At 36.7% G+C, this 23,982-nt stretch overlaps 1 protein-coding gene across 2 annotated transcripts in view; it reads right to left on the bottom strand.

Moving 5' to 3' along the window:
• Window positions 1-22,760, bottom strand: part of LOC122140782 (receptor-type tyrosine-protein phosphatase beta-like) — a 32,293-nt gene extending 9,533 nt beyond the window's left edge. For both annotated transcript variants that reach the window (XM_042745719.1, XM_042745727.1), the window contains exons 1-14: window positions 22,340-22,760; window positions 21,878-22,166; window positions 16,307-16,570; window positions 14,622-14,885; window positions 13,587-13,856; window positions 11,801-12,073; window positions 10,756-11,022; window positions 9,605-9,865; window positions 8,876-9,139; window positions 3,773-4,036; window positions 3,124-3,387; window positions 2,691-2,960; window positions 1,947-2,204; window positions 116-364 (exon numbers count right to left, since the gene is read on the bottom strand). In XM_042745719.1, coding sequence (XP_042601653.1) covers window positions 116-364; window positions 1,947-2,204; window positions 2,691-2,960; window positions 3,124-3,387; window positions 3,773-4,036; window positions 8,876-9,139; window positions 9,605-9,865; window positions 10,756-11,022; window positions 11,801-12,073; window positions 13,587-13,856; window positions 14,622-14,885; window positions 16,307-16,570; window positions 21,878-22,166; window positions 22,340-22,393 — 3,511 coding nt within the window. In that variant the 5' untranslated portion in view covers window positions 22,394-22,760. The remainder of the gene's footprint in view (window positions 1-115; window positions 365-1,946; window positions 2,205-2,690; window positions 2,961-3,123; window positions 3,388-3,772; window positions 4,037-8,875; window positions 9,140-9,604; window positions 9,866-10,755; window positions 11,023-11,800; window positions 12,074-13,586; window positions 13,857-14,621; window positions 14,886-16,306; window positions 16,571-21,877; window positions 22,167-22,339) is intronic.
• Between the last annotated feature and the right edge of the window lie 1,222 nt (window positions 22,761-23,982).

The following is a 23,982-nucleotide window of genomic DNA, read 5'->3' as shown; positions in this document are numbered from 1 at the left end:
CAAACTGTTTTAAATATAGAAACATTTTAAATGAAATTGGCCTGTCTCTATGGCAGTAGATCAGTTATAATGTGAAACATATATTCAGGGCTTTATGATTCGCCGCAGCACTGACCTGTACGCCCTACTGCTGTCGTAGTGTTGGTCAGATCTTCACTCCAGCTCTGAAGTGTAGCTGAATAAAGCCGACCAGCTACCAGCCCGTGGAAGACCACCTGTGTGCTCTCTGGACCCAACCACTGTTTAAAGCCATCTACAGTGACAGAATATCCAGTAAGTCCTCCAGGACCACGCACCCAGCTCAGAAGAAGACTGTCCATTTGACCCTGATTGTCAACATGGAGGTTTATGACAGAGGCAGGAGCTGTAAAAAACAAACAAGACTTTAAATATACAAACAAAAAATAGAGATAAAGATTTATTTTTTTTTTAATTGGAGAAATTAGAAAGAGTAAGAGTCATATTACCTTTAATTAGGAGGTAAAAGTGAGAAAAATGCCACAGGCTATCACTGTTCATCTAAATTTTGATATACTATACAGTAATATCAAAATTAAATTCTACGCCTATTCTAGTTTTGTAAATTGGTAGCTTTAGAAGTGTATGTTGTTGTATATTGTGAATTTCAGCCTAGTTTTATTTAGTTTTTGTTCAGAAACAGTTTTTAGTTTGTTTGTACCTTTGGAAAATGAGAAATTTTGAGTGGTTAGATATTTTACATGCCAATCAGACAGCCATTTATGGTTTAATAGCACAGAATACTGAAAATCGGGTTTGGGAGAATTAATTAATTGACTAACTTCGACCACCTAGCATTGTTTGAAAATATGAAAACTAAACCAAATAAGTCATCCTATGTAATTTTGTTCAGTTTTTATACATATTCTAGAACACATTTAAGTTTTTTTTTTTTTACTCTTTTGTGAAGTCAGATATATTTTACTTCTAATTTTAGTTTTAGTAATCATTTTTTACAATAATATATTTGATATATACTTATTTGTTTTTTAAGGGGAGACACTGCAGGCAAAAACAGAGTTTTTTCATGCACCTGTCAATATTTAGATTTTGGGCTTTTTGGCTTTTCATAAAGTGTTTTTTCAGACTTATGGAAAGAAAAACATCCAAAAGACACTGTTAAGTGTTTCTTTTATAGCACTTTATCTGTTTGTGTCAATATATTTCAATTACAATACATATTTGTAAAGGCCGATTTCTCAAAATGAGTTACAATACATATTTTTAAAGGCCGTTTTCTCACTTCAGTGGCACTTACACACACCAAACTTTACATTTTTTTTATTCCTGTCTATATTCTGAAGGTTTTTTACAGAGGGATTTGTTCATATATAATTTTCTTGATTATATACAACATTTTATTCCCCAAAAAAATGGTGAAAAAAATATTGTTTTCTAGCTGTTCAAAGTATTTTCTGAATTATGGAGTAACAAAAAAGAGATACCCAGAATTCCTTCTGTAAAAACATTTGACTCTAATATGTCAAAAAAATTAAACAAGAATTTTGAAACTGACTTCATCCTGTGTTCAGATTTTTGTACTAGAAATTTATGCAAATTTGCGCATATTTCATTAAATAATGCCTCATTTGCATATTTAAATATAAAATTTTAGAAAACTTGTAATACAAAAAATGTTTGCAATTATCAATGTAATCAATCAACTTGGTAATTAAGGTGATAACTATTAGTTAATTTTTTTTACCCTATTCACCTGCAGTGTCTCGCCTATTCAAATATGAAGGAAAACTAAACCTGCCATCATAAAGGTCAAACTGCTCCTAAAAATCAAATCCAGGGAGAAAGTATTGGTTCTTAATAAATACATTTTCTGAAGAGTGACGGGATATTTTTAGTGATAGCAGGTACATGCTGTGAAGCATTTTAACTAGGAAATATTACATACAGAACAGAGCTTCAGTATTCACCTGTACGTGCCCATATTGATGCCTGACTACTCAGCTTCCCACTCCTGCTGATGATCATCATCTTATACAGCATCCCCGGCAGCAGGTGTGTGACGGACCAGCCCAGAGCATCTTCTCCCAGTGTCCTGTGGGACTGTATTTCCTCAACCTGATTGTACAGATACAGATCAAACCTGTCCACCTGGCCCTCTGGTGCAGCCCAGCAGAACGAAGTGCTCATGTTGGAGCATATGTATAGCCCGCTCACTGCTGCTGGACCTGAGGAGATTAGGAAATCAAGTCTTGTAAACTTGCCATTATGTGATTCTGGGAAAGACTTGGAATCTTTGTTTTTCCATTAACTTGGCTGGAAAATTTGTGGAATTCTGGAGAATTTATCTATTTGAAGTAAAATGCGTTAAACAGAGCTCAAGTATTTTTAATGCTAGATAGTAAGATTTGTTAAAATGTAGATAAAATAAAAATGCCATAAGAGTTATTTTGTTCAAATAGTCTTCCATTTACTGTTTACTGGTCATAACATGAAAATAATTTTTGGCTTATAGTTCTAAGAATGTTAATATAATGTAATGGTTTGGTTTTATCCATGTGGAATTAACTGGATGACTTAAAAAAATCTAAACTCAAAATACATATATGGGTCTAATTTTTATTTTTTTATCATGTGAGAGATTCGGTTGTGTGGAGTGACTGATGACAATGTAAATACACATTGAAAAACATGCTACAAGATGTGTGTCTTACATGTTTGTCCCTCGGCAGTGATGTCCTTGCTTTTGGCAGTGCCACTGAGTGTCTGAATATGTGCTGTGTACCACCTTCCTGGAGTTAAATTTTTAAACAGGTGGTGGTTGTTAGTAATGGGTACAGAAGCGCTGGCGATAAGTTTGTCACTCTCATCTAGTAACTGTAGACTGTATCCATCATAAACACCCACAGCTGCCGTCCAGCTCACTAACAGATTGTGTGTGCTGAGTTCATTATCGACCCGCAGGTTGGTGACTGTGGAGGGGTCTAAAACACACATAAGCACACATTAGTCTATACTTTCTGGTTTCAAACACTTCTTGTCTCCCTGAGACAACATTATTGTATTAATCAAATTCATGTAGTATCATATTTCCACTAAAAGATCTAGTTCTGACATATAAATACAGTTAATATTTGTAATTCACACCTGTTCTGCCACTAGTTGTACTGTTGTTTGTCTGTGTTCCACTGACCGACTGCACAGTAACTGAATACAGTTGACCAGGTACCAGTTTGTGAAATTCCGTCTGTGTGATGTGTTTAGGAACATGTATGATGTCCTGGACATTTGTCTCATGAAACAGATACACTGAGTAAAAGTCCAAGTCTCCATCACCAGAGGACCAAGAGGCTCTGAGACTGCTGTCTGTGGTGCCAGCGCTGAGACGAACACTTCGAACCTGACTGGGCACTGGGTGGGAAAAAAGGCACAGCTGTTACACAAAGGATATACAACTGTGATGATGATAATGATACATTTGGATTCAAATCCTGTCAGTTTCAAGATGTCATTCAACACATAATCAGTGTTATATCTGATGTTCAAATTTAGCGTAAGTGATGTAAAAAATAAAAACAAAAAATAATAATATTAATATTATTATACCTCATTAACCACTGCTTGATGCAATGCTACAATAGTAAACTTCATTATAAAACATTATAATTATAGGGGAATTTCACAAAAATATTTGCTTTTTGCTGTAAAGCAGCTCTAAAAGACATATATATATATATGATTATTATTATATGTACATGAACAATAAAACGTTTTCCACTGTAAAACCTTACAGTACCTGTGTGGCCCTCAAGGATCTCTGCACGCTGGTATGACCCACTGTGAGTAGACAGCACGATCTTGTAAAGCCGACCTGGTGTGAGCATGGAGAACATGTGTTCCCTAACCGTACTGCTCAGATTCACAGCTAGTGACACCTGCGTGTCATTGAAGAGAATCTGAACCTCATAGTTATCGACATCTCCTGGTGCAGATGTCCAGTTCACTCTCAGAAAACTGGTTCCATATTCTGCTAGGGACAAATTGCCCACAGCACCCGGAACTGAAAAATACAAGGTTGAAATAGAATTGTTTATTGTAGTCCACTGATAACACCTTCACTCCTACTAGAAAGTAGAAAGAAAATTAATAAATACATACATACATGCATGAGCATACATAAACAGGAATTTAAAGGAGTCATGAAATGGAAAATGTTAATTTCTTTGATATTTACATTTTGAGAACAAGAACATTTACATAGAATAATAAGAGTACTCACATTATCATATAAGCATCAAAGGAAATAAAGAGAAGTAAGAAAAAATTGTCTCAATATACTCTGATGGGAACCCCTTTTGTGCTCTGTCATTGTGGGTCGAACAGTAAGCAGACGTTTAAGATAAATGTGTGTTACATTACGAGAGGTGACACACACAATCTATGTGAGTCACCTTTATTTATACAGCGCTTTATAAAATGCAGATTGTTTCAAAGCAGCTTTACAGTGATTGACTTAAAAAAAATCAAAGATGAAAACAGAGACCAATTTTGCTGTAAAGCAGCTAATGTAAATAAAATAAAATAATAATAATAAAAAAAAAACAATAGTGTCACTGTTTAGCTGAGGTCAACTAAGAAGTGAAGTGAAGTGAAGTGAAGTGAAGTGAAGAAGAAGAAGAAGAAGAAGAAGAAGAAGAAGAAGAAGAAGAAGAAGAAGAAGTGATTTCACTTCACTTCATTTCACTTCTTCTTTCAGGGGCAAAGCTTATCGATATCAGGTTCTTCCATTTGGCCTAACCTTGACATATCACACATTGACAAAGTGCATGGCTGCAGCATTGGCTCCTTTGTGACTCTAGACCATCCGTGTACTCAAATATATCGATGACTGGCCAATTCTAGCTCAACCTAAAGAAATGGCAGTTCAGCACTGAGATGTTGTTCTCGCCCACATGAGATGCTTGGGGTTAAGGTTGAAAGAACCACTTTTCTAGGGTGGATATAGGACATGCAGGCATGTCTGTCTTCTGCTCGTATTCAGTTGGTTCTCTCAGCATTAGGTAAGATCAGGCTAGCCCAAGCTGTCACTATGAAATAGTTCCAAAGACTGTTGGGACTCTTAGCAGCTGCGTCCTGTGTGATTCCTCCTGTACAAGAGACAGTAGTGGCACAAGACCATGGGGTTTTTCCCCGAGGGGCAACCCATTTCCATCATTGGGGTTATATACACAGATGCCTTTGTACCCTAGGGATGTGGAAAAGAGTATGCTTTGAAATTGAGACTCTTCACTTTGTGGCGACGAGAACACCAGTTGAACCCAGTTAGCTGCCTGATTGATTCTGTGCAGGAGTCGCTTCAGGATTGCTTTTCTGCTGGGTTATCCCCCTCCCTCCCTCCCCCACTTTAAAGGTTTACATGACAGCCATCAACCTTTAGGTGGTGATTCATTGAGGAAACACCCTCTAATGTCTTGTTTCCTATGCTGGTGAAGCCTGCAATACATTCAAGAGTTTCGGGGTGGGATTTGGACATTGTTTTGGTGGGTTTGTTTATGGCAACATTCAAGCCTATTGAGTCAGCTTCAGAGAAACTTCTGACTCTCAATACAGCATTCTTACTTGCAATCACTTCTCTAAAAAAAGTGTAGGAGATCTGCAGGCCCTGTCTGTTGCCTCTTCCTGCCTTGAGTTTACTCCTGACATTCTGAAAGCTCTTCTTCACCCTAGACTGGGTAATGTACCTAAGGTGCCTAAGGTGCCTACCAATGCTCTATTATTTTGCAGACCTTCTGACCTCCTCCCTTTCAGACAGGTGGATCAAAAGGAGCCCAACTTGCTTTGCCCCTTTAAGGACACGTGTCCACCCAAGCCAGCTGAAAACGCCAAGTGTTCTGCTGAAAACACCCAGCTTTGAGTGCTTGAGAGCATAGCGTTTTTTTCAGTTGAGACACTGTGGTTGCCATGATACAGAATATCGACTGAAGTAATATGGCAGATGCATCATGAATGAAATGTTTCTCCAAACCTTTTTTTTCATAACAATAATATGGCAGTCCGGCAATTCCATCTGGTAAAGACATAAATACTCGGAGACAAGCAATATTAACTTCTCCATTTTTGTTCAGTTCAGTCGTAGTACAAGTAGGGTGTGAAGGTTGGTCGGTATTAGTCCGCCCCACTTCACTGTGATTGGTCATCAGCTCAAAAGTGACAGTGATGAGCGCTGCGTTTTACCCAAAGTTGAACATTCTTCAACCCTTTAAAAATGCCAAAAGGCTCAATGTGAAAAAGATGCTCAGTGCTCAGCACACTCCTGCTGTTTTAAAAAAATGCTCCCATTGAAAATAATGGTACTCCCATTGAAAATAATTGAAAATATACACTAGTCTCAGGAAAAAAAATGCTTTGGTGGACACGGGGCCTAAGGCAATTAATTCTTACATCCACCACTCTTCTCAGTGGTTTAAATTGGACCAGTTGCTGCTTTGGTTCACCCAGATGGGGAATCTCAGCATCTAAGCAAAGAAAAAGCTAGCGGTTTGCAAAGACTATGTATCTATCTTCCTTTGCCTTGTAAGAGCCCACCCTATTAGAAGTATGGCTGCCTCTAAGGCATTGTTATTAGGCTTTTCCCTTCACAAGGTTTGTGATATGGCCTCTTCACACACCTTCATCAGATTTGATAGCCTGGATATTCTGTGGGTATAGAAAAGAATCACCCCCTTTAAAATAATTGCATTTTGTTGCTTTGCTGTCTGAAATGAAGACAGACACAGTTTTTGTTTTATCCAGCTGTATCCAAGTGAAAGATATAACACCAACATGTCAGAAAAAAAAGAAATAACAGAATCACTGAGTTGGAGAAAGGATAACCCCCCTCCTAAAAATGATTTGTAAACTCAATCAGGTGTAGCTAATCACCTTCTCAATGGCACACTAAGCCATTTCACATTTTAACTGTGATCAGCAGTGGTCATTTTGATTAGCTCAGCTTGAAAAGAGCTTTCCTGGAGCATTTCAGTCCTTGGTAGTGCAACTGAAGCAAACAATCATCTATGGGTGGCAAGGCACTGTCAAAAGATCTCCGCAATAAAGTCAGGAGATGGATACAAAAAAATTCAAAGGCTTTATCAATGCCTAGAAGCACAGTGAAGTCTATTATAAAGAAGTGGAAGGTATTTGGTACAACACAAACCCTCCCTGGATCAGGACGTCACTCCAATCTGGATGAAAGAGCCAGGAGGAAACTGGTCAGAGAGGCTACCAAGAGGCCAACAGCAACTCTGAAGCAGCTGCAGGAATTTATGACAAAGAGTGTTTATTGTGTGCATGTGACAACAAGATCACAAATCCTTCACAGATGTGGCTTGTATGGGAGGTTTGCAAGAAAAAAGCCACTCCTCAAGAAAGGCCACATGCAGTCACGACTGAACTTTGCCAAAACTTCTTCTGAAGCCACATGGAAAAAGTTGTTATGGTCAGATGAGACTAAAATTTAATTATTCAGCCTCAACACCAAATGATATGTCTGGCGGAAATGCAATATAGCTCATCATCCAAATATCACCATTCCTCCAGCAAAGCATGGAGGTGGTAATATCCTGTTATGGGAGTGTTTCTCTGCAGCATGGACTGCAGCAATTGTCAAGATAGAAGAAAAAATGGATGGGGCAAAATACCATCATATTCTTGAGAAAAATCTGCTGCCCTCTGCTAGAATGTTGTCAGTGGGAAGAAGGTTTACCTTTCAACATGACAATGACAAAACTGATGTCTGAAAAGACTGAAAAAGATTTGCAAGTTAACGCGCTCACCAACAGGTCAGGCTGTGATTGCGGGAAAATCAGCGAGTGATCAGCACTCGGCAATCTTTGTGTGAACTACTCAACAATGAATCAAAGAGGCTTGCTGATGCGTCTCCAATGCCTCGCAGATGCCAAACGAATATCTAGCATGCTAAATATCTGGACCGGTCGACCAACTCAACATCACATGGTGTCAGGTGTCTCGACGAGCTAAAGCCAATGAGTGAGCAAGGCATGTGTTGAGTTCGGCAGAAAAAAACTGCAGCAGCAACATGGCTTTAAGAAAAATTTCAAGCAAAATTTTTCAGAACAGATCATCATGCAAACAGCTTGCAGCACTAATTTCTTACCGATGTCCATTTTCAAATAAACAACCCCTGTTTCGTGTCATTCCCATTCAACTTGTGTGTGTTTTAATGACAAAACGTGGTTTGTGGATCGTGTCGTTGTCAGCTTGTGTAGTGTGTGACCTCCTGTTGAGGATCATTTACGTAGTGTCACATAGAGTGAACACCACAACGACTTCAAGACAAACAGCAAGTCATGTAGTCTTAACAGCACAGTGATCTGCCGACGTTTTAAATCGTGTAATCCTCAGTAAATACAGTACAGCTGGATATAAAACAAAAATTTGTCCTGCATTCTTTCCATGCCATGCCATCATCTCAAGCTCTTGCTACTTAAGACTTGTGCTCAATATGAATCTGGACGCTGTGTCACCTTGCCATACTGAGAGCTTTGCACTTCAGACAATCAGAAGCTGAAGCTCTTTGGTCCGGATATCCTTTATAGCTTCTGAATTACACTGTCATCCATCCCGGGATGATGTCTCACCAATGACATTAACCAGTCACTATATCAAAGCATACGTATCACATTAAACATCAAATGACTTGATGTGATACATGCAAATAGTTCAGTATATCAAAAACCTTTAAGTATAATTTGATACCGATTCCAAATTTAAGTGGCGTTTACACTGACAGTGATTTGCAGTGTCTTAATATTATTTATTTTCAATGAGAGATTGTGACAACATCAGTACATGCCCCTAATAATGTGAAAAACAGATGTTAAAACATGATGTCACTCACATGTTCGGCCATGTATAGAGACAGTTGAGTTGTACTGGCCACTCCAGGTGCTGATGGTCACATTGTAGAGACGTCCTGGAACCAGATCATTGAACTCACATTCACTTTGTGTCCTATTGAGCTTCTGACTTTGAAGACGTGTGCTGTTATACTCGATCACCACTTCATAATAGTCATAATCCCCAGATGCATGATTCCAGTAAACCTTTAGAAAGTCATCTCTGGCTGAGTGGATGGCGGTGGGGTTCTGGACTGTGGATGGCACTGAAAGAAGAAATACTGCAATTTTAATATTCTCAAATTATTGTGACTATAATATAATATTAAAAACAAAACATTACACTTTAATCTTTGAGGGGTGGGGGGAAACTGATAAATAAGCTTTATGGAAACCCCCCAAAAACATTAAACTTGTCAAGGGCCCTAAAATAAAATACTTGACAAGATAATTAATGCTCCTTCAGTTATTAGTAGCCTAGTGTAAAGATAATATTGAAACGTAGAACAAAATATATATTATTTGTATTATAAAAGTATATTTGTAAAGTACAACTCTAAGTATCTGGGGAGAACAAAATCATTGGATTGATTCATTACGTTATTGTAATGACGATTTAATGAAAAACATTGTGATGGGAAAAAAGTGTCAGAAATTTTTGTTTTGATTTTGCTATGAAATTATTTCTGTAATTTAAGAACTATAAGAACAATGCTACTATTATTGCTTACGCGTTCTCTCCTGCACAAGTGTTTGGTTCCTGTAACTGCCGCTGTATGTGGTAATGGAGATGGTGTACAGTCGGCCAGGAACCAGACTCCTGAACACAGATTCTGTGGTTGCTTTAGAAGCAGTGAGTGTGTGTACAGTCTTCTCCTGGTCCTTTAGCATCACCATGTAATTGTCCACATCTCCTTCTGCTGCCTTCCACGACACATTCAAAAAATCTGGACCACTGTTAGTGACAGTTATGTCAGAAACAGCAGCGGGCACTAAAACAATCACAGAGAGAAGGATACAGTATAGCATGAATAATAATAATAAATAAATGATCAATAGGTTAGTCAAACAAAGGTGCTCACTGACATTTGAAATGCTTAAACTTCTCAAAATTTATTTTCTTTTTCATTCAGACAGATCAATGCTTTGTTTGAGCATCCCATAGTCAAAGTGTTAAACTTTAATAGAAATCAACTTACGATTGGCTAACTTATAGCTAACACTGTGTATTAAATTGGAATATGAGAAAATATTATAACATAAAAAATGATACATTACATGTTTAATCAATAAAAGTCTCTGGCTTAATGTGTACACATAGTGTATCTAGGTGCTGTAGAATGTGTAACTATCCTCCATTGTTTGGGCAACTTCACAAGAGTTCATTAAACACTGGCTGAAAATAGAAAGAGCATTTCAGCCCGACAGGATGTATTTATTATGACCTGCTCCTCTTATGCAGAGCTTCCTGAAATTCCATGAATTCCTGTGTATTGAACTGCTAATTGTTTTGCAGTTCTGTCATGATTTTAATCTGTGGGGAAATAGTTACGGGGAAATATAAAATCTATATTAGTAGTTTATTAGTAGAATATTTTACATGATCTGAAATACATATATAACCAAAATACATGAAAATGTGTTTTTGGCCTATGGGTTAATACATTTAAGTCTTTAAAGGTTAGGATTGTAATACAGTTATAACGTGGTAACAATTGTTTATGATAACATGCAACAAATTATAATGTTTAATATATTTTTCTGAATGCATTGGAATCTCTATATAATGCAGTATAGGCTTCAAAGAACATGCAAATACTTATGAAGACATGAAGTCCTGCATAGCAACAGAGTAAGAGTATTTCAACTGGGCTAAAGTTACCTGTACGACATTCGGCCTCAGCTAGTTTGGAGGTCTGTGTTCCGCTGACTGTGGTAACCAGCAATTTGTATAAAGCACCGGGTCTGAGGAAGGGAAGCAGGGTGGAGGTTGTGTTTGCTGAAACAGAAATGTTGTCCACCGTGCATCCAACCCGTAACAGCACTAAGTTGTAGAAATCCAGATCTCCAGATGGTTTCTCCCAGCTTGCATTTAGACTATCTGATTTTCCCTTGTTACTTAGCTTCAGACGATTCACCTTTAAAGGTACTGAGAACACATCATTTGATTACAATCAGATTCTTTAAATATGTAATTTACTATAATAATTAAAGTTCTATTCGTTAAAATTAGTTAATGCACTGAAATGTTTTTTTTTTCAAGTTCAATGTATAAATGTTACTGTTCATTGTTTAATTGATGTTAGTTCATAATGTATTAACAAGCTGAACTACAATTTAAAAATGTTAAAAGAAACGTTAGAATGTAGAAATTAACATGAACCAACATCACAGAATTCTGCAAAGTATTATTAATTGTTGTTTTCCTATTAGTTCACTAATAGTTCACGTGTTTATGTTTACAAACATCACCCTATTGTAAAGAGTTACCGAAAATCTCTTTATATTTTTAGTATGTTTCATTTAATACCCACTCCACAGATGTTAGTGTGAATGAAAATGAGGTAGCACAGGCCAGACTTTTTTATATTATTTTTTGTAACGTTTTACAATAAGGTTCCATTTGTTAGCATCATTTAACTAAATGAACTAACTATAAAATACTGCATTTATTATTCTTAGTTAATGGTAATCTCAGCAATTATTACTACATTATTTAAATCAAAAGCTATATATGTAAATATTATTTTATGGACCCGAGCGAACATAAAAAAAAAAAAAAAAAAAAAAAAAAAAAAAAACTAGAATAATCATCAGTGTTGAAATTAGACATGACCTAGACTTTTAGACAGTAAACAGTTTTTACTTCTAGTATTAAATGAGGGACACTGAATAATTTTTTTTAGAAAATGGCAAGATAACCTTACATGTTCTTCCCATTACTGTAGCAGAACTACATAGGTTTTTCATGGTAGTGGTTACAGTAATGTCATACAGGCGACCAGGCGTGAGGACATTAAAGGTGCACTCTCTCATATCACGGCTCAAGGTTCGTGTCTGAATAGCTGTAGATGTGTTGCTTTGGAAAAGCTGTACGATGTAGCGATCGCGGGATGATGAGCCAGGGGCGTGAATCCACAGAGCACTTAGGGAGGTCTCGTCTGAATGACGGATGTGCAGTTGAGATACTGGCGGAAGACCTAAAAAACCAGACCAAAAGAAAGATGCTACAAAACCCCAACTACAATTTGAAATAATGCTATGTTAGGAATAACATACAACAGTATTATTTTTCAAAAAATTAGGTGACAGGGCAATTTAGTGAGGATTTATGTAAATGTAGAAATGTGAAGCTTATGATATAAACCACTTAATTTTAGGATTAACTTATGTTGTCATGAAGTCAAAATTGTAAAATTGAATATAACTTTACCCAGAAAAGTGATGTTTTCACAGTAAAATCATGTTAACATGCATATTGTTTGCCTTGTGGCTATACCTTTCTTTTTATTTTTATTTAGTTATTTTTTTAAGAAAAGGAGGGACAATTGGAAATTGTTTTTATAGAGTCAACATGTCACATGTCACAAATTCTGCTGACTGAACTAGTACTGAATCTAGAATATTAAATAACTTATAATAAAAAAATAATAATAACTAATAAATTTACATGTATAAGTCAAATGTGAGGGCCCGACTGTTGGTGGGAGGAGTGTGGCCCAGATCAATCCAGTGATCATGTGGCCCAAATCAGGCTTATGACCTGACAGCATATAATGTGACCCATGGTCAACAAGAAAAATAAATTATTGCATGATAAACGTTAAATGATCACAGAAATTTCAATGAAGTGTTGTATTGTTTAAATTTAATCTTTGAAATGGCAAGTCAAGAATTAAAAGTTTTCATTTCAAAATTAAGCAAATTAGTAAATCATTAAACTGCATTAAACTGCACCTAATTAGAAATTATTATTCCCAGTAAAAATGATCTAATCCTTACAGAGAGAGAGAGAGATCATTTAACCATTATCATGCAATATTTTATTTATCTTGTTTACCATGGGGCACACCATTTTATTAATATGCTGTCATGCACAAACATTCAATAAAATGATCATAAAAGTATTTTAATTGTATCCAAATTGTCGGTATCCGAATCCAAATTATCACTGATATCCAAATTCAGTGATATTTATCTCCTTCCGCTGTAGCTGTAGTAAAAATTTGCTGTTTCAAAAAGTTTTACAACATGTTTTATGGCAGTGATATCAAGCGCTCATTGGCTCTCGTGTGTTACATCACAACTTGCGACATTGTGTGATATTCGGGTGATGTGTGTGTTTGAATGAGAAATGCGCACCTTCACAGAGTGGATCGGGATAATATTTTCAGCATTTAACAACTTAAATTATGCTTTTTAAATTATTACACACTAAACTATTATATTGTATTGTTTTGAGTGTTTATGAAATTTATTTTTTTTTTTAATCCAGATCTGGGCCACTCCAGGACTGTCATTCTTTGCTGTGTGTGGGCCAAGGGAAAAGGGTTTGTGTGGACCAGAGCTGGGCCAAAAAAAATTACTATGTGGGCAGCCAATGATCTAATTCAGGTGTGTTAAATAAGGAAGACATACTAAATGTGCAGAGTGGTGGGACCCCAGGACTGGAGTTGAGAACCACCGATTCAGAGTATTGACACAAATGGTTACCTATTTCCTCCTCGTAATAGACCGTATTAGCCAGGCCATCATTCTCTACACTGACCGCCATGCTGTACACTTTGCCAGGATGCAGATTTAGCCATGACAAGAGTGTACCCTTTGCCGTTCTGTCCACAGTTTGGTTAGCAAGGATTTCACTTCCATTTGAAAGCACCACACGGATGTGTTCCCATTGTCCGAAAGGGGGTGTCCAGGTGATCTTTAGGACGCCACAATCAGACAGGTTCTCCATCACCAGATCTGACACCTGCCCTGGTTCTAATAGGGAAAACACAATGTTAAATGCAAATTATAAAATGCAACTGTTAAATATAACAGCGTTTTGAAAGTTTAAACTGACAAGACTTTAAAATGCATGCAAAAAAATAAACTTTCATGATGACAAAGAACTGCAGTGTCATAAGAAAATAATGTTTTTGCTTCCACCTCAAAACGGGCATTTACAACATGAAATAATAAATAACCTAAAGGTATTTTGAGCTGAAACTTCAAAGTCATATTCTAGGGACACCTGAGACGTATGTTACAAAAAAGGGGCATAATAGGTCACTTTTAAAATCTGGCTTTGGCTTTCTTTGTCTTCTAAAGGTGCGGAATTACTACATTTGACTTTGTTCATCCATCACACAGGCCTTGTTTACACCTGGTAATAAGATGCATTTTGGTCAACCGGATTACAAAAGATAAGTAAAACAAATTATTTTTTTTTACAGTACACCTTTTAATCTGTCTCTTTTATTCTTTTTGGTGCAGTGGTATATGTACACTTTTGGCATTTAGCTCCAACTTGTCTCAACACACCTGCCTGAAAGTTTCTAGTATGCCTAGTAAGACCTTGATTAGACCAAATTTAAATTCTGTCAAAGCCTGTCATTTAGCGCAACATGTCCCAAAATGACTACGACTACATGAGCATTAACTCTACGAAAGCAAAATATAATGATATTTATGAATTAATAATTCACTATTGATAAAAAATAAATGTGTCTTGGTTTGTTAATAAGTTAGATAAACTGTACTTACCAGTTTTTACTGTGATCCGTGTCTTATTAAAAAGTGTTCCACTCCTGGTGCTGACTGATACTTGATAGGTCTTTCCACGACTCAAACTGTCAAAAACCACATCTGTACTATTAGGGGACAAGACTTTTTCAATAGAGTTTGAACCAGGTAATATCAGACTGACAAGGTAACTGTCCACATCCCCAGAGGCTTTATCCCACAGAACTCTGAGGGTGTTCTGGTCACCAGTGTTATCCACTCTGAGGTTAGAAACAGCAGCTGGTACTGTAAAGAGAGATGGGGGTCAGTTATATTACTTGCTAAAGATGTTGTAATAATTATGTTTAAAGTCCAAAAGAGATAAAGAGATCTTCATAATCTTTCAGCAAAATGTAACTTGCTCCACTATGGTATATAATACATACTTTTTCAGCTAATTGCTGCATAAAATCAAGCCAGTCAGTCTTGTTTTTTTTTTGTTTGTTTGTTTGTTTGTTTTTTTGCTTTGCTTTGCTTTTTTAAATATTGTGTTCTGCTTGGGAAAACACCATTTGTAATGAGTTTTAATGTTTTTGTCTGGTCGTGCTGGGAGACGGCATCACAGTATGGTGAGGAGAGTAACATTTCCATCATACGCTTGAGGTATTCGGCCAATCACAAAGCACTGGATAGCTGGCCAATCAGAGCACACCTTGCTTTTCAGAACGATGAGCTTTGTAAAAATCGACACATTTCAGAAAGCTGGGGCATAGAAGAGAAACAATAATGTACATTATTTGGAAAATAATGTGTTTGTTTTTTTTATCCTTAAACCACATAAACACATTTCATTACACCAAATACACAAAATAATGTTGTTTTTAGCAACATCATATGACTGCTTTAAAAATGGTGCCATGTCTCGCCACCCTGAAATGTGTTGTGTGGTGTGTGACTTTACTTTACTGTAAGAGCATGTGAAAAAATTTATTACTTTTGTTAACTATAACGCTTCTTGTGCTAAGTTGTATGTTAGTTGTGTTTTGATATTGCCTCTGAAAAAGTTAATTTTCATTACATCAATCACTGGTTGTTGTGACCGAGTGTTTAAGTGTCAACTTTTATTGAAGATGCATTTATTTGCAAGATATTTGATATCTTTTGTAATGCTGTAAGTGTTTTAATTTTCTTCTCTTATTATTCTCTTATTCCTCTCTTATTCTCTAAATTAATTTGATTTTATTCAACTCAAAAATATGCTGAATGACTGAACCTGACCTCATTTGATCTATAGCACTTTATGCAATACAGATTGTGTCAAAGCAGCTTCACAGTAATTTGATTATCCAAATAAACAGAATGTAATCAAGTTAAGTATGTTTGAGGATTTGCTGTCAAGATCTCAAAGATTGACAATGAACATAGCCAATAAAATAAAATGGCACAGATTAAATGAATGTAGGAATTTCTAATCAATGCAACATGTTTCATAATTGAGACAGCATGACATGACATAACAAAAAGAGACAAAAGTGACATTTCAGCACTCAAAACAGGAACGGGTGTTAACATGTCTGCCTAAAATACAGCAGAGGAAATCATACAGGCAAATATATGATCACATTCACATTTATAAAAGAGTGATGACAGAAGCAACATTTTAGTGTCTATATTGTCAAATCTGTTCATCTGTTATTTCATTCATTACTTGATGCAATGCAAAATACCTGTTTGTGCTTGTCTAGAGACTGAATTCTGTAGCTCTCCAACCTCTGTAATGACAGTGACATTGTAGAGTCCGCCAGGAATCAGCCCTTTTATTGTATACAAGGTTGCTGTGCTAACAACTGTTGTGTTCCAGATAGAACCAGTGCCTCTGCTGTCTATAAGCATGATCTGATATCTCTCTGTTTTGCCTGGACCAGGCTGCCATGAAACTTCCAAGCTATTTGTGTCCCCAGAAACCCAGAGATTTTCCACTGCTGAAGGTCCTAACCAAGAGACATATAGAAATCCCATCAACAGTGTGAAATACAAAAACAAAAACATATACAATGTTAAAATAAGGATAATTTAAAAAGCAAATTAACTGAAGCATTAAATATGTTAAAATCCACATAAAAAATACATTAAAGTGAATCTGTCTGTGGCAGACATATATTATAATACACTTTTTAGATTTGTTTAGTGCCATGACTTACGCCGATGCATTTTTTTCAGTATGGCATGTCGAGTTTAAAGTAATTCATACTGAAAACCTTTAAAATTTACAAACCCGATTCCAAACAAAGTTGGGACACTGTACAAATTGTGAGTAAAAAAGGAATGGAATAATTTACAAATCTCATAAACTTATATTTTATTCACAATAGAATATAGATAACATATCAAATGATGAGTTACACATTCCAAAAAAGTTGGGACAGGTAGCAATAAGAGGCCGGAAAAGTTAAATGTTCATATAAGGAACAGCTGGAGGACCAATTTGCAACTTATCAGGTCAATTGGCAACATGATTGGGTATAAAAAGAGCCTCTCAGAGTGGCAGTGTCTCTCAGAAGTCAAGAGGGGCAGAGGATCACCAATTCCCCCAATGCTGCGGCGAAAAATAGGTGGAGCAATATCAGAAAGGAGTTTCTCAGAGAAAAATTGCAAAGAGTTTGAAGTTATCATCATCTACAGTGCATAATATCATCCAAAGATTCAGAGAATCTGGAACAATCTCTGTGCGTAAGGGTCAAGGCCGGAAAACCATACTGGATGCCCATGATCTTCAGGCCCTTAGACGGCACTTCATCACATACAGGAATGCTACTGTATTCGAAATCACAACATGGGCTCAGGAATACTTCTAGAAAACATTGTCGGTGAACACAATCCACCATGCCATTCGCCGTTGCCGGTTTAAACTCTATAGGTCAAAAAAAGAAGCCATATCTAAACATGATCCAGAAGCACAGGCATTTTCTCTGGGCCAAGGTTCATTTAAAATGGACTGTGGCAAAGTGGAAAACTGTTCTGTGGTCAGACGAATCAAAATTTGAAGTTCTTTTTGGAAAACTGGGACGCCATATCATCTGGACTAAAGAGGACAAGGACAACCCAACTTGTTATCAGCGCTCAGTTCAGAAGCCTGCATCTCTGATGGTATGGGGTTGCATGAGTGCGTGTGGCATGGGCAGCTTACACATCTAGAAAGGCACCATCAATGCTGAAAGGTATATCCAAGTTCTAGAACAACATATGCTCCCATTCAGACATAGTCTCTTTCAGGGAAGACCTTGCATTTTCCAACATGACAATGCCAGACCACATACTGCATCAATTACAACATCATGGCTGCGCAACATTTGGCGCATCATAAAGAGGAAGATGCGACAAAGAAGACCTAAGACAGTTGAGAAACTAGAAGCCTGTATTAGACAAGAATGGGACAACATTCCTATTCCTAAACCTGAGCAACTTGTCTCCTCAGTCCCCAGACGTTTGCAGACTGTTATAAAAAGAAGAGGGGATGCCACACAGTGGTTAACATGGCCTTGTCCCAACTTTTTTGAGATGTGTTGATGCCATGAAATTTTAAAATCAACTTATTTTTCCCTTAAAATAATAAATTTTCTCAGTTTAAACATTTGATATGTCATCTATGTTGTATTCTGAATAAAATATTGAAATTTGAAACTTCCACATCATTGCATTCTGTTTTTATTCACAATTTGTACAGTGTCCCAACTTTTTTGGAATCGGGTTTGTACTTACTTAACTAAAAACATGTTTTAGAAAGTGTATATATGACACAATTAAATTTGTTGCAATTAAGTAATATTTATAGATTAAATGGTGCAAATTATGCAGATAATAAGCAATGATCTCTCTGGTTTTTAGCTTCTGACAGATGTTATCATTACAATCCTTAAAATATGTAGATTACATAGAAACAAAAAGGTGTGGACACAATGTGCCCTGCTGTGAATTATTCTCAGTGAAGGGAACAGAATGTCTAACAACCTATGTGCAAACATGATAGTGCTGTTCTTTGCTTTTTAAAGAAAGCTCTTCCTAATGAGGCTTTGTTGAAAGGGTATTGTGAGAAAACAGGATAGGAAAACTCTAAGGTTGAAGGTCAAATTGAGGCAGCCTCTGCTAATGACTTTTTTTCACTCTCTTTCTCCTTGAGACCCAGTCATTCTTTATTTAACAATTTTTGATCATGTTAATCATGTCAGTTATCTAAGATAAGTAATAAAATAGAAATATGTATTAAGCAGCCTAGAGATATTTTAATGCATATTTATATTTACAGCTACAGATTTTTAGTCACTTTCTTTTATATTTTGTCCTTAAATGCAATCATAAGTAACCTAAATATCCAAATTAAAAAACAAACAAAGAAAAAAAAAAAAACTTTGAGGTCCAATGTACATGTTATATAAGTGTCACTGTAATCAGATCTCTGAGAGCTAACAAGTCTTTGTATATATTAGAACAAAAGAACAATTAACCGGATGGGAGGGGTGAACGGACTGAAAAAAAAAAATGACCCACAGTCAAACTCCTGTATTGGAGTTTAGCCCAGTTGCATATACACAGCATATTATCAGTACAGGCCAACCTTTCCTCATATTTATAAGAGCTTTTGACACTTGGCCATTTGGATTTGCTCAACATATAGAACTCTAGATTTACATCTTTCATCTTGTTGCTCCCATAAAGGGGATATAAAGTGCAAAAGTGTGTTAATACTTCAAATTTATACTCAGTCAAAGTGTGTACAAAAATCCAAATTTTTAACATTTTACTTAAACAATTTTTATGGAATTATGAATTTAAGAATTTCCTGAATGAGTCAGTTCAGACAAATGTGCCGAGTCATTTTGGGCAGACTCTCTCTTCCTGCTCCAAAGCAAGGTTATGTTTACTTAAAAGATACAGAGTGCTGCAGGAATTATATATTTTTGTAGGTCAAAACCCTGAAACTTGTTAGAAATTTCGCACTTTCTGTCCCAATGTTCTGAAGTGGGTTTTTGAATTGGTTCTTGGTTAAATATCTGAAATAATGTCTGTGTCTGTGGTTTGCACATGCTCAAGATATTTTCATGTTTTATTCTACAATATCACTTGTGATTTTTAAAGCTTTTACTTTACTTCAAAAAGAGGGTCGTTAACAAGTTAAACGGGGCTACAGAGTCAATCGGGGTCATGAAACATCAAGTCAAACAGGAAAACTCATGTACTCATGAATCCACCTTTACATCTTCAGTATTTATAATAGTGCTATTGCAAACTATTGTAACTCAGACTTTCAGGGAAAATGTTTTTTTTTTTTTTTTTTTAATCAAGACTGAAAGTTGTTGAAGCTTAGTCGTGGTGATGTTTTAGCAATGCAACTGTGGTGTAGTTAGTTTATAGCCCACATTTAACTTATTACTTCTGCCAGTTGTATATAGGCTAAATTGATAAAAGTTGTCAATTTGTGAAGATTATCATGAAGAACAAAATGTGTATAAGAATCAACAACTTTTTTGTTGGTCGGGGGTGATGCTAACTTCCAGATTGGCCTACAAAAATGTTTAATCATTGCAGCACTTTAGTAAGAACATATGTGCCCTATTGATGAGGCACCGGTGGCTGTGACATATTTAACACAATATTATTTTATACAAATATTTTAATTATAAAGCACTATGAAAGTGACGTGACATACATGCAGGTTTGGTACCAGCGCCTCACCCAGTGCCTGCTTGTTTTAAACATTCCAAAGTGCACACAAACAGCAGTGAACACACACCCGGAGCAGTGGGCAGCCATTTATGCTGCGGCGCCCGGGGAGCAGCTGGGGGTTCGGTGCCTTGCTCAAGGGCACCTCAGTCGTGGTATTGAGGGTGGAGAGAGCGCTGTACATTCACTCCCCCCACCTACAAATCCTGCCGGCCCAAGACTCAGACTCACAACCTTTGGACTCTGACTCTCTGACCATTAGGCCACGACTTCCCCCTTTTTTTTTCTTTATTTTGAAACAAAGCAATGTTTATTTTATTTTACACTCTTTATTTTATTCTCAGCTCACACATTGTGCATATGCATCCAGAGTTTTTTTTTTTTTTTTTTTTTTTTTTTTTTTTTTTTAATCATTTTTATATAATGTATTACTATAATAATAATATCGGGGGAAGTCGAGGCCTAAGGGTTAGAGAGTTTGACTCCTAACCCTAAGGTTGTGGGTTCGAGTCTCGGGCCAGCAATATCATGACTGAGGTGCCCTTGAGCAAGGCACCGAACCCCCAATTGCTCCCCTGGTGCCGCAGCATAAATGGATGTCCACTGTGCCGGGTGTGTGTTCATGGTGTGTGTGTGTTCACTGCTGTGTGTGTGTGAACTTTGGATGGGGTTAAATGCAGAGCACGAATTCTGAGTATGGGTCACCATACTTGGCTGTATGTCACGTCACTTAATAAAAATACATATGTGATACATCTCATCTTACAACAAATATGGAAGCAAAATAGTAAAAAAAAATATATATATATATTATACAGGCATATTATCTTTGCAAGCACAGAATGTTTTAGTTAAAGTAATCTTTCTTTTTTATTTATTTATTAAGCATCAAACAAACAATATATATATCATGTTCACAGTACTAAATAAATAAATATTAAAAGATACAATTAAAAAATATTGCACAAACACTTCTTTATAACTTGGCCACATTTTTGGAACTGACAACAGTGAATAAATAATGTAAATAATGTTCTTTGTGGTTTACATGATGGTAAGTTTGCTTTCTAAAATATGAGGTCACATTTTTGTGCCATCACAAAAATGTTTTTGTGCCATCACAAAAATGTTTAAGAGACATCTTGTCTTTTGCTTGTCATTTTGTTGTATCATTACTGCTGTTGTTGTTTTTTTGTTTTACACTGATTTGATGAAATACCATCACTCTATGTCAGCATGAGTTGTGATGTTAAAAAAAAAAATCAATTTTCAAATTTAATGGCATTTGACAAAAACAGCCATTTTTATCTTTAGAGTCACCATTGTTGTATATATTTTTAAATCTCTGTAATTAACCACTTCTAAGTATTAACCCTTAGTAAAATAACACTGCTCCTATTTTCAATAGACAACATTTATAGGAATGATTCATGTCTAGAGAATAAACGCTGTGAGTTACACACGCTCAAGTTTAATACTTCTAGAGGTTTGCTTGGCGATAGTAATGATGTAGTAATGCTTGACTTGACTTGTATCAGATTAAACACAATGCAAAGAATACAACATTCAATAATTCTTACTAGTTGGCAGGGAGACAGTGTGTTGAGTCTGTTGTTTTTCATCCACTTTTGATATTATATCGAGGTGATGCCACGTTCCAGGATCTAGATTCTCAGTTTTGCACTTAAAATGTGTATAATGTTCCTGGTCTTGATGACAGTCTTTTGAATCATTGTGTCTGTCCCTGACAGAAACTGTGTATTTGCATTTTACATCTTCATTGTCCAGCGTGATGCATATTGAGTCTGTGGTTGAAATGGCCTTCACAACTTTAATGCTACATTCCTTTGTGTCTACCACCATGGTACTCTACATAAAAATAAATAAATAAATAAATAAATTAGAAACAATTTACTGGACTTATAAAACAGCATGCATAAGCCCCACATATAGAAACTTATTTTTTGAAAGAAGAAATCAAGTTTTTACAAGAAGTCTATTAGTATTAGTATTATTTTAAATATATTTTTATGAAAACTTACCAATATTCCACATGCTACCCATAGAGCTGCATTAATGTTTTTTCTTCTCAGCATTTTTTAAAAATGTTTTTGATTAATACACAGAAATCCAGTTGAAAAAGGCACATCATTCTTTAGTGTATATTCCAGAGTGTTGTTTTAAAGTGCATTTCTGATAATCCAGTCTGGAGGACCTCTGTGGGAACCACTCACTTTCACTCATTAGCCCACAACAATCAGGAAAGTGTTAAGGAAAAAAATCCTGTCTCTAAAGGATATCCTCAATCAAATGTCTACAGATGCATTGTTTTTCGTAGTCCAGTGGAGACACGTTACATAGTCTCTCTGATGGCAGTCTTTTGCCTAAAATACTCTAAATCTACTATAGTAGCACAAAAATGAGGCAAAACATTTTCTTCAGCATACATGCTCCACAAGAAGCTTTAAGGTCATAAATGCCAGTGAATTGGAACTTTTGCTGGAACAATAGATGTCAATGACTTTGGGCTCCATGAACACACAGCACAGCCCAGCCCCACTTCCTTCCTGTGTCCTCAGCGCTCCCGCAGAAGGATGTGTTGAACAGAGAAATCTTGTACTAGCAATTGGTTTGTAAAGGTTCTTGCATCAAGAGAGTTCCATAACGGATCATTTGTTAAATCATAGATGTTTGAATGTAAAAATAAAACTTATGAAAACTTTTTTAGGAGACATGTTGGGTCTAACATCAAGAACAATTCAGTAATGGTAGACATACTGTATAAAAGTTAATCCAGTGTATACATTTATGTCAGAGCCTTTGTAGGTTCAATGCAGAACGTACTTGGTTACTAACATAACCTCAGTTCACTAAAATATGGGAACGAGTACTGTGTCTGCTAAGACACTATGGGAAAAATACTTTTTTCCATTAGTTCATGCACTGTATAAAAAACAAAGCAATGGCTCGGCAGCGGAGCTGCACGAGCCTACCAATGGCTTGGCAGCGGGGCTGCATGAGCCTATGGCGACAAAACCCACCAGAAGGGGCTGGGCCATCTGGCTATATAAGTGGGCGTTTGCCACAGGATTCTCAGGTTACTTTGACTGAAGCGACGACTGAGTCATGCAGCTACATAGCACGGCTAGCAACGCAGTACTTGTTCCCGTATCTCAGGGAACCGAGGTTACGTTAGTAACAGAGTACGATCCCTGACGATACTATACCTGTACTACGTCTGCTAAGATGCTATGGGAACACAGTACAATCAAGCCGTGCTATGGTAGATGAATGACTATAATTATCATAACTTCCATAAGCAAACAGCTGAAATGATGGGGTCTTCGAGGGAATTGGAGTAAATATCCTGATTTTATTATCCCTGTAACCCATCTCAACACTCTGGGGATGGCCTGCCAGGCCTCGGCCTGCATGGCGAGGGGTTGGATTAACTCGAGTGTCTACCCTCATGTCTGCTGAGCCTTAGCAGGCTGAGCGGCGGGGGTGGCAGGTGCTGGCTTTGCGGGCTGCTGAGTCAGCGTAGACTTAGAGCCACTAGAAGCAGCAGCAGAGCTGGAGCGATTTGGCAGAAAATGTCGCATAGCTTGGGTCCGCCGGTCCAAAGGGACCCTTGGGGACATTGGAGAGTCAAGGAAGGGGATCTTATCCGCATCCTTGATTTTCG

This window comes from Cyprinus carpio, chromosome A4 (genome assembly GCF_018340385.1).
Source record: "Cyprinus carpio isolate SPL01 chromosome A4, ASM1834038v1, whole genome shotgun sequence".
NCBI lineage: Eukaryota > Metazoa > Chordata > Actinopteri > Cypriniformes > Cyprinidae > Cyprinus > Cyprinus carpio.
The sequence above is the reverse complement of the archived record's forward strand: the minus strand, read 5'-3'. Positions and strand labels throughout refer to the sequence as shown.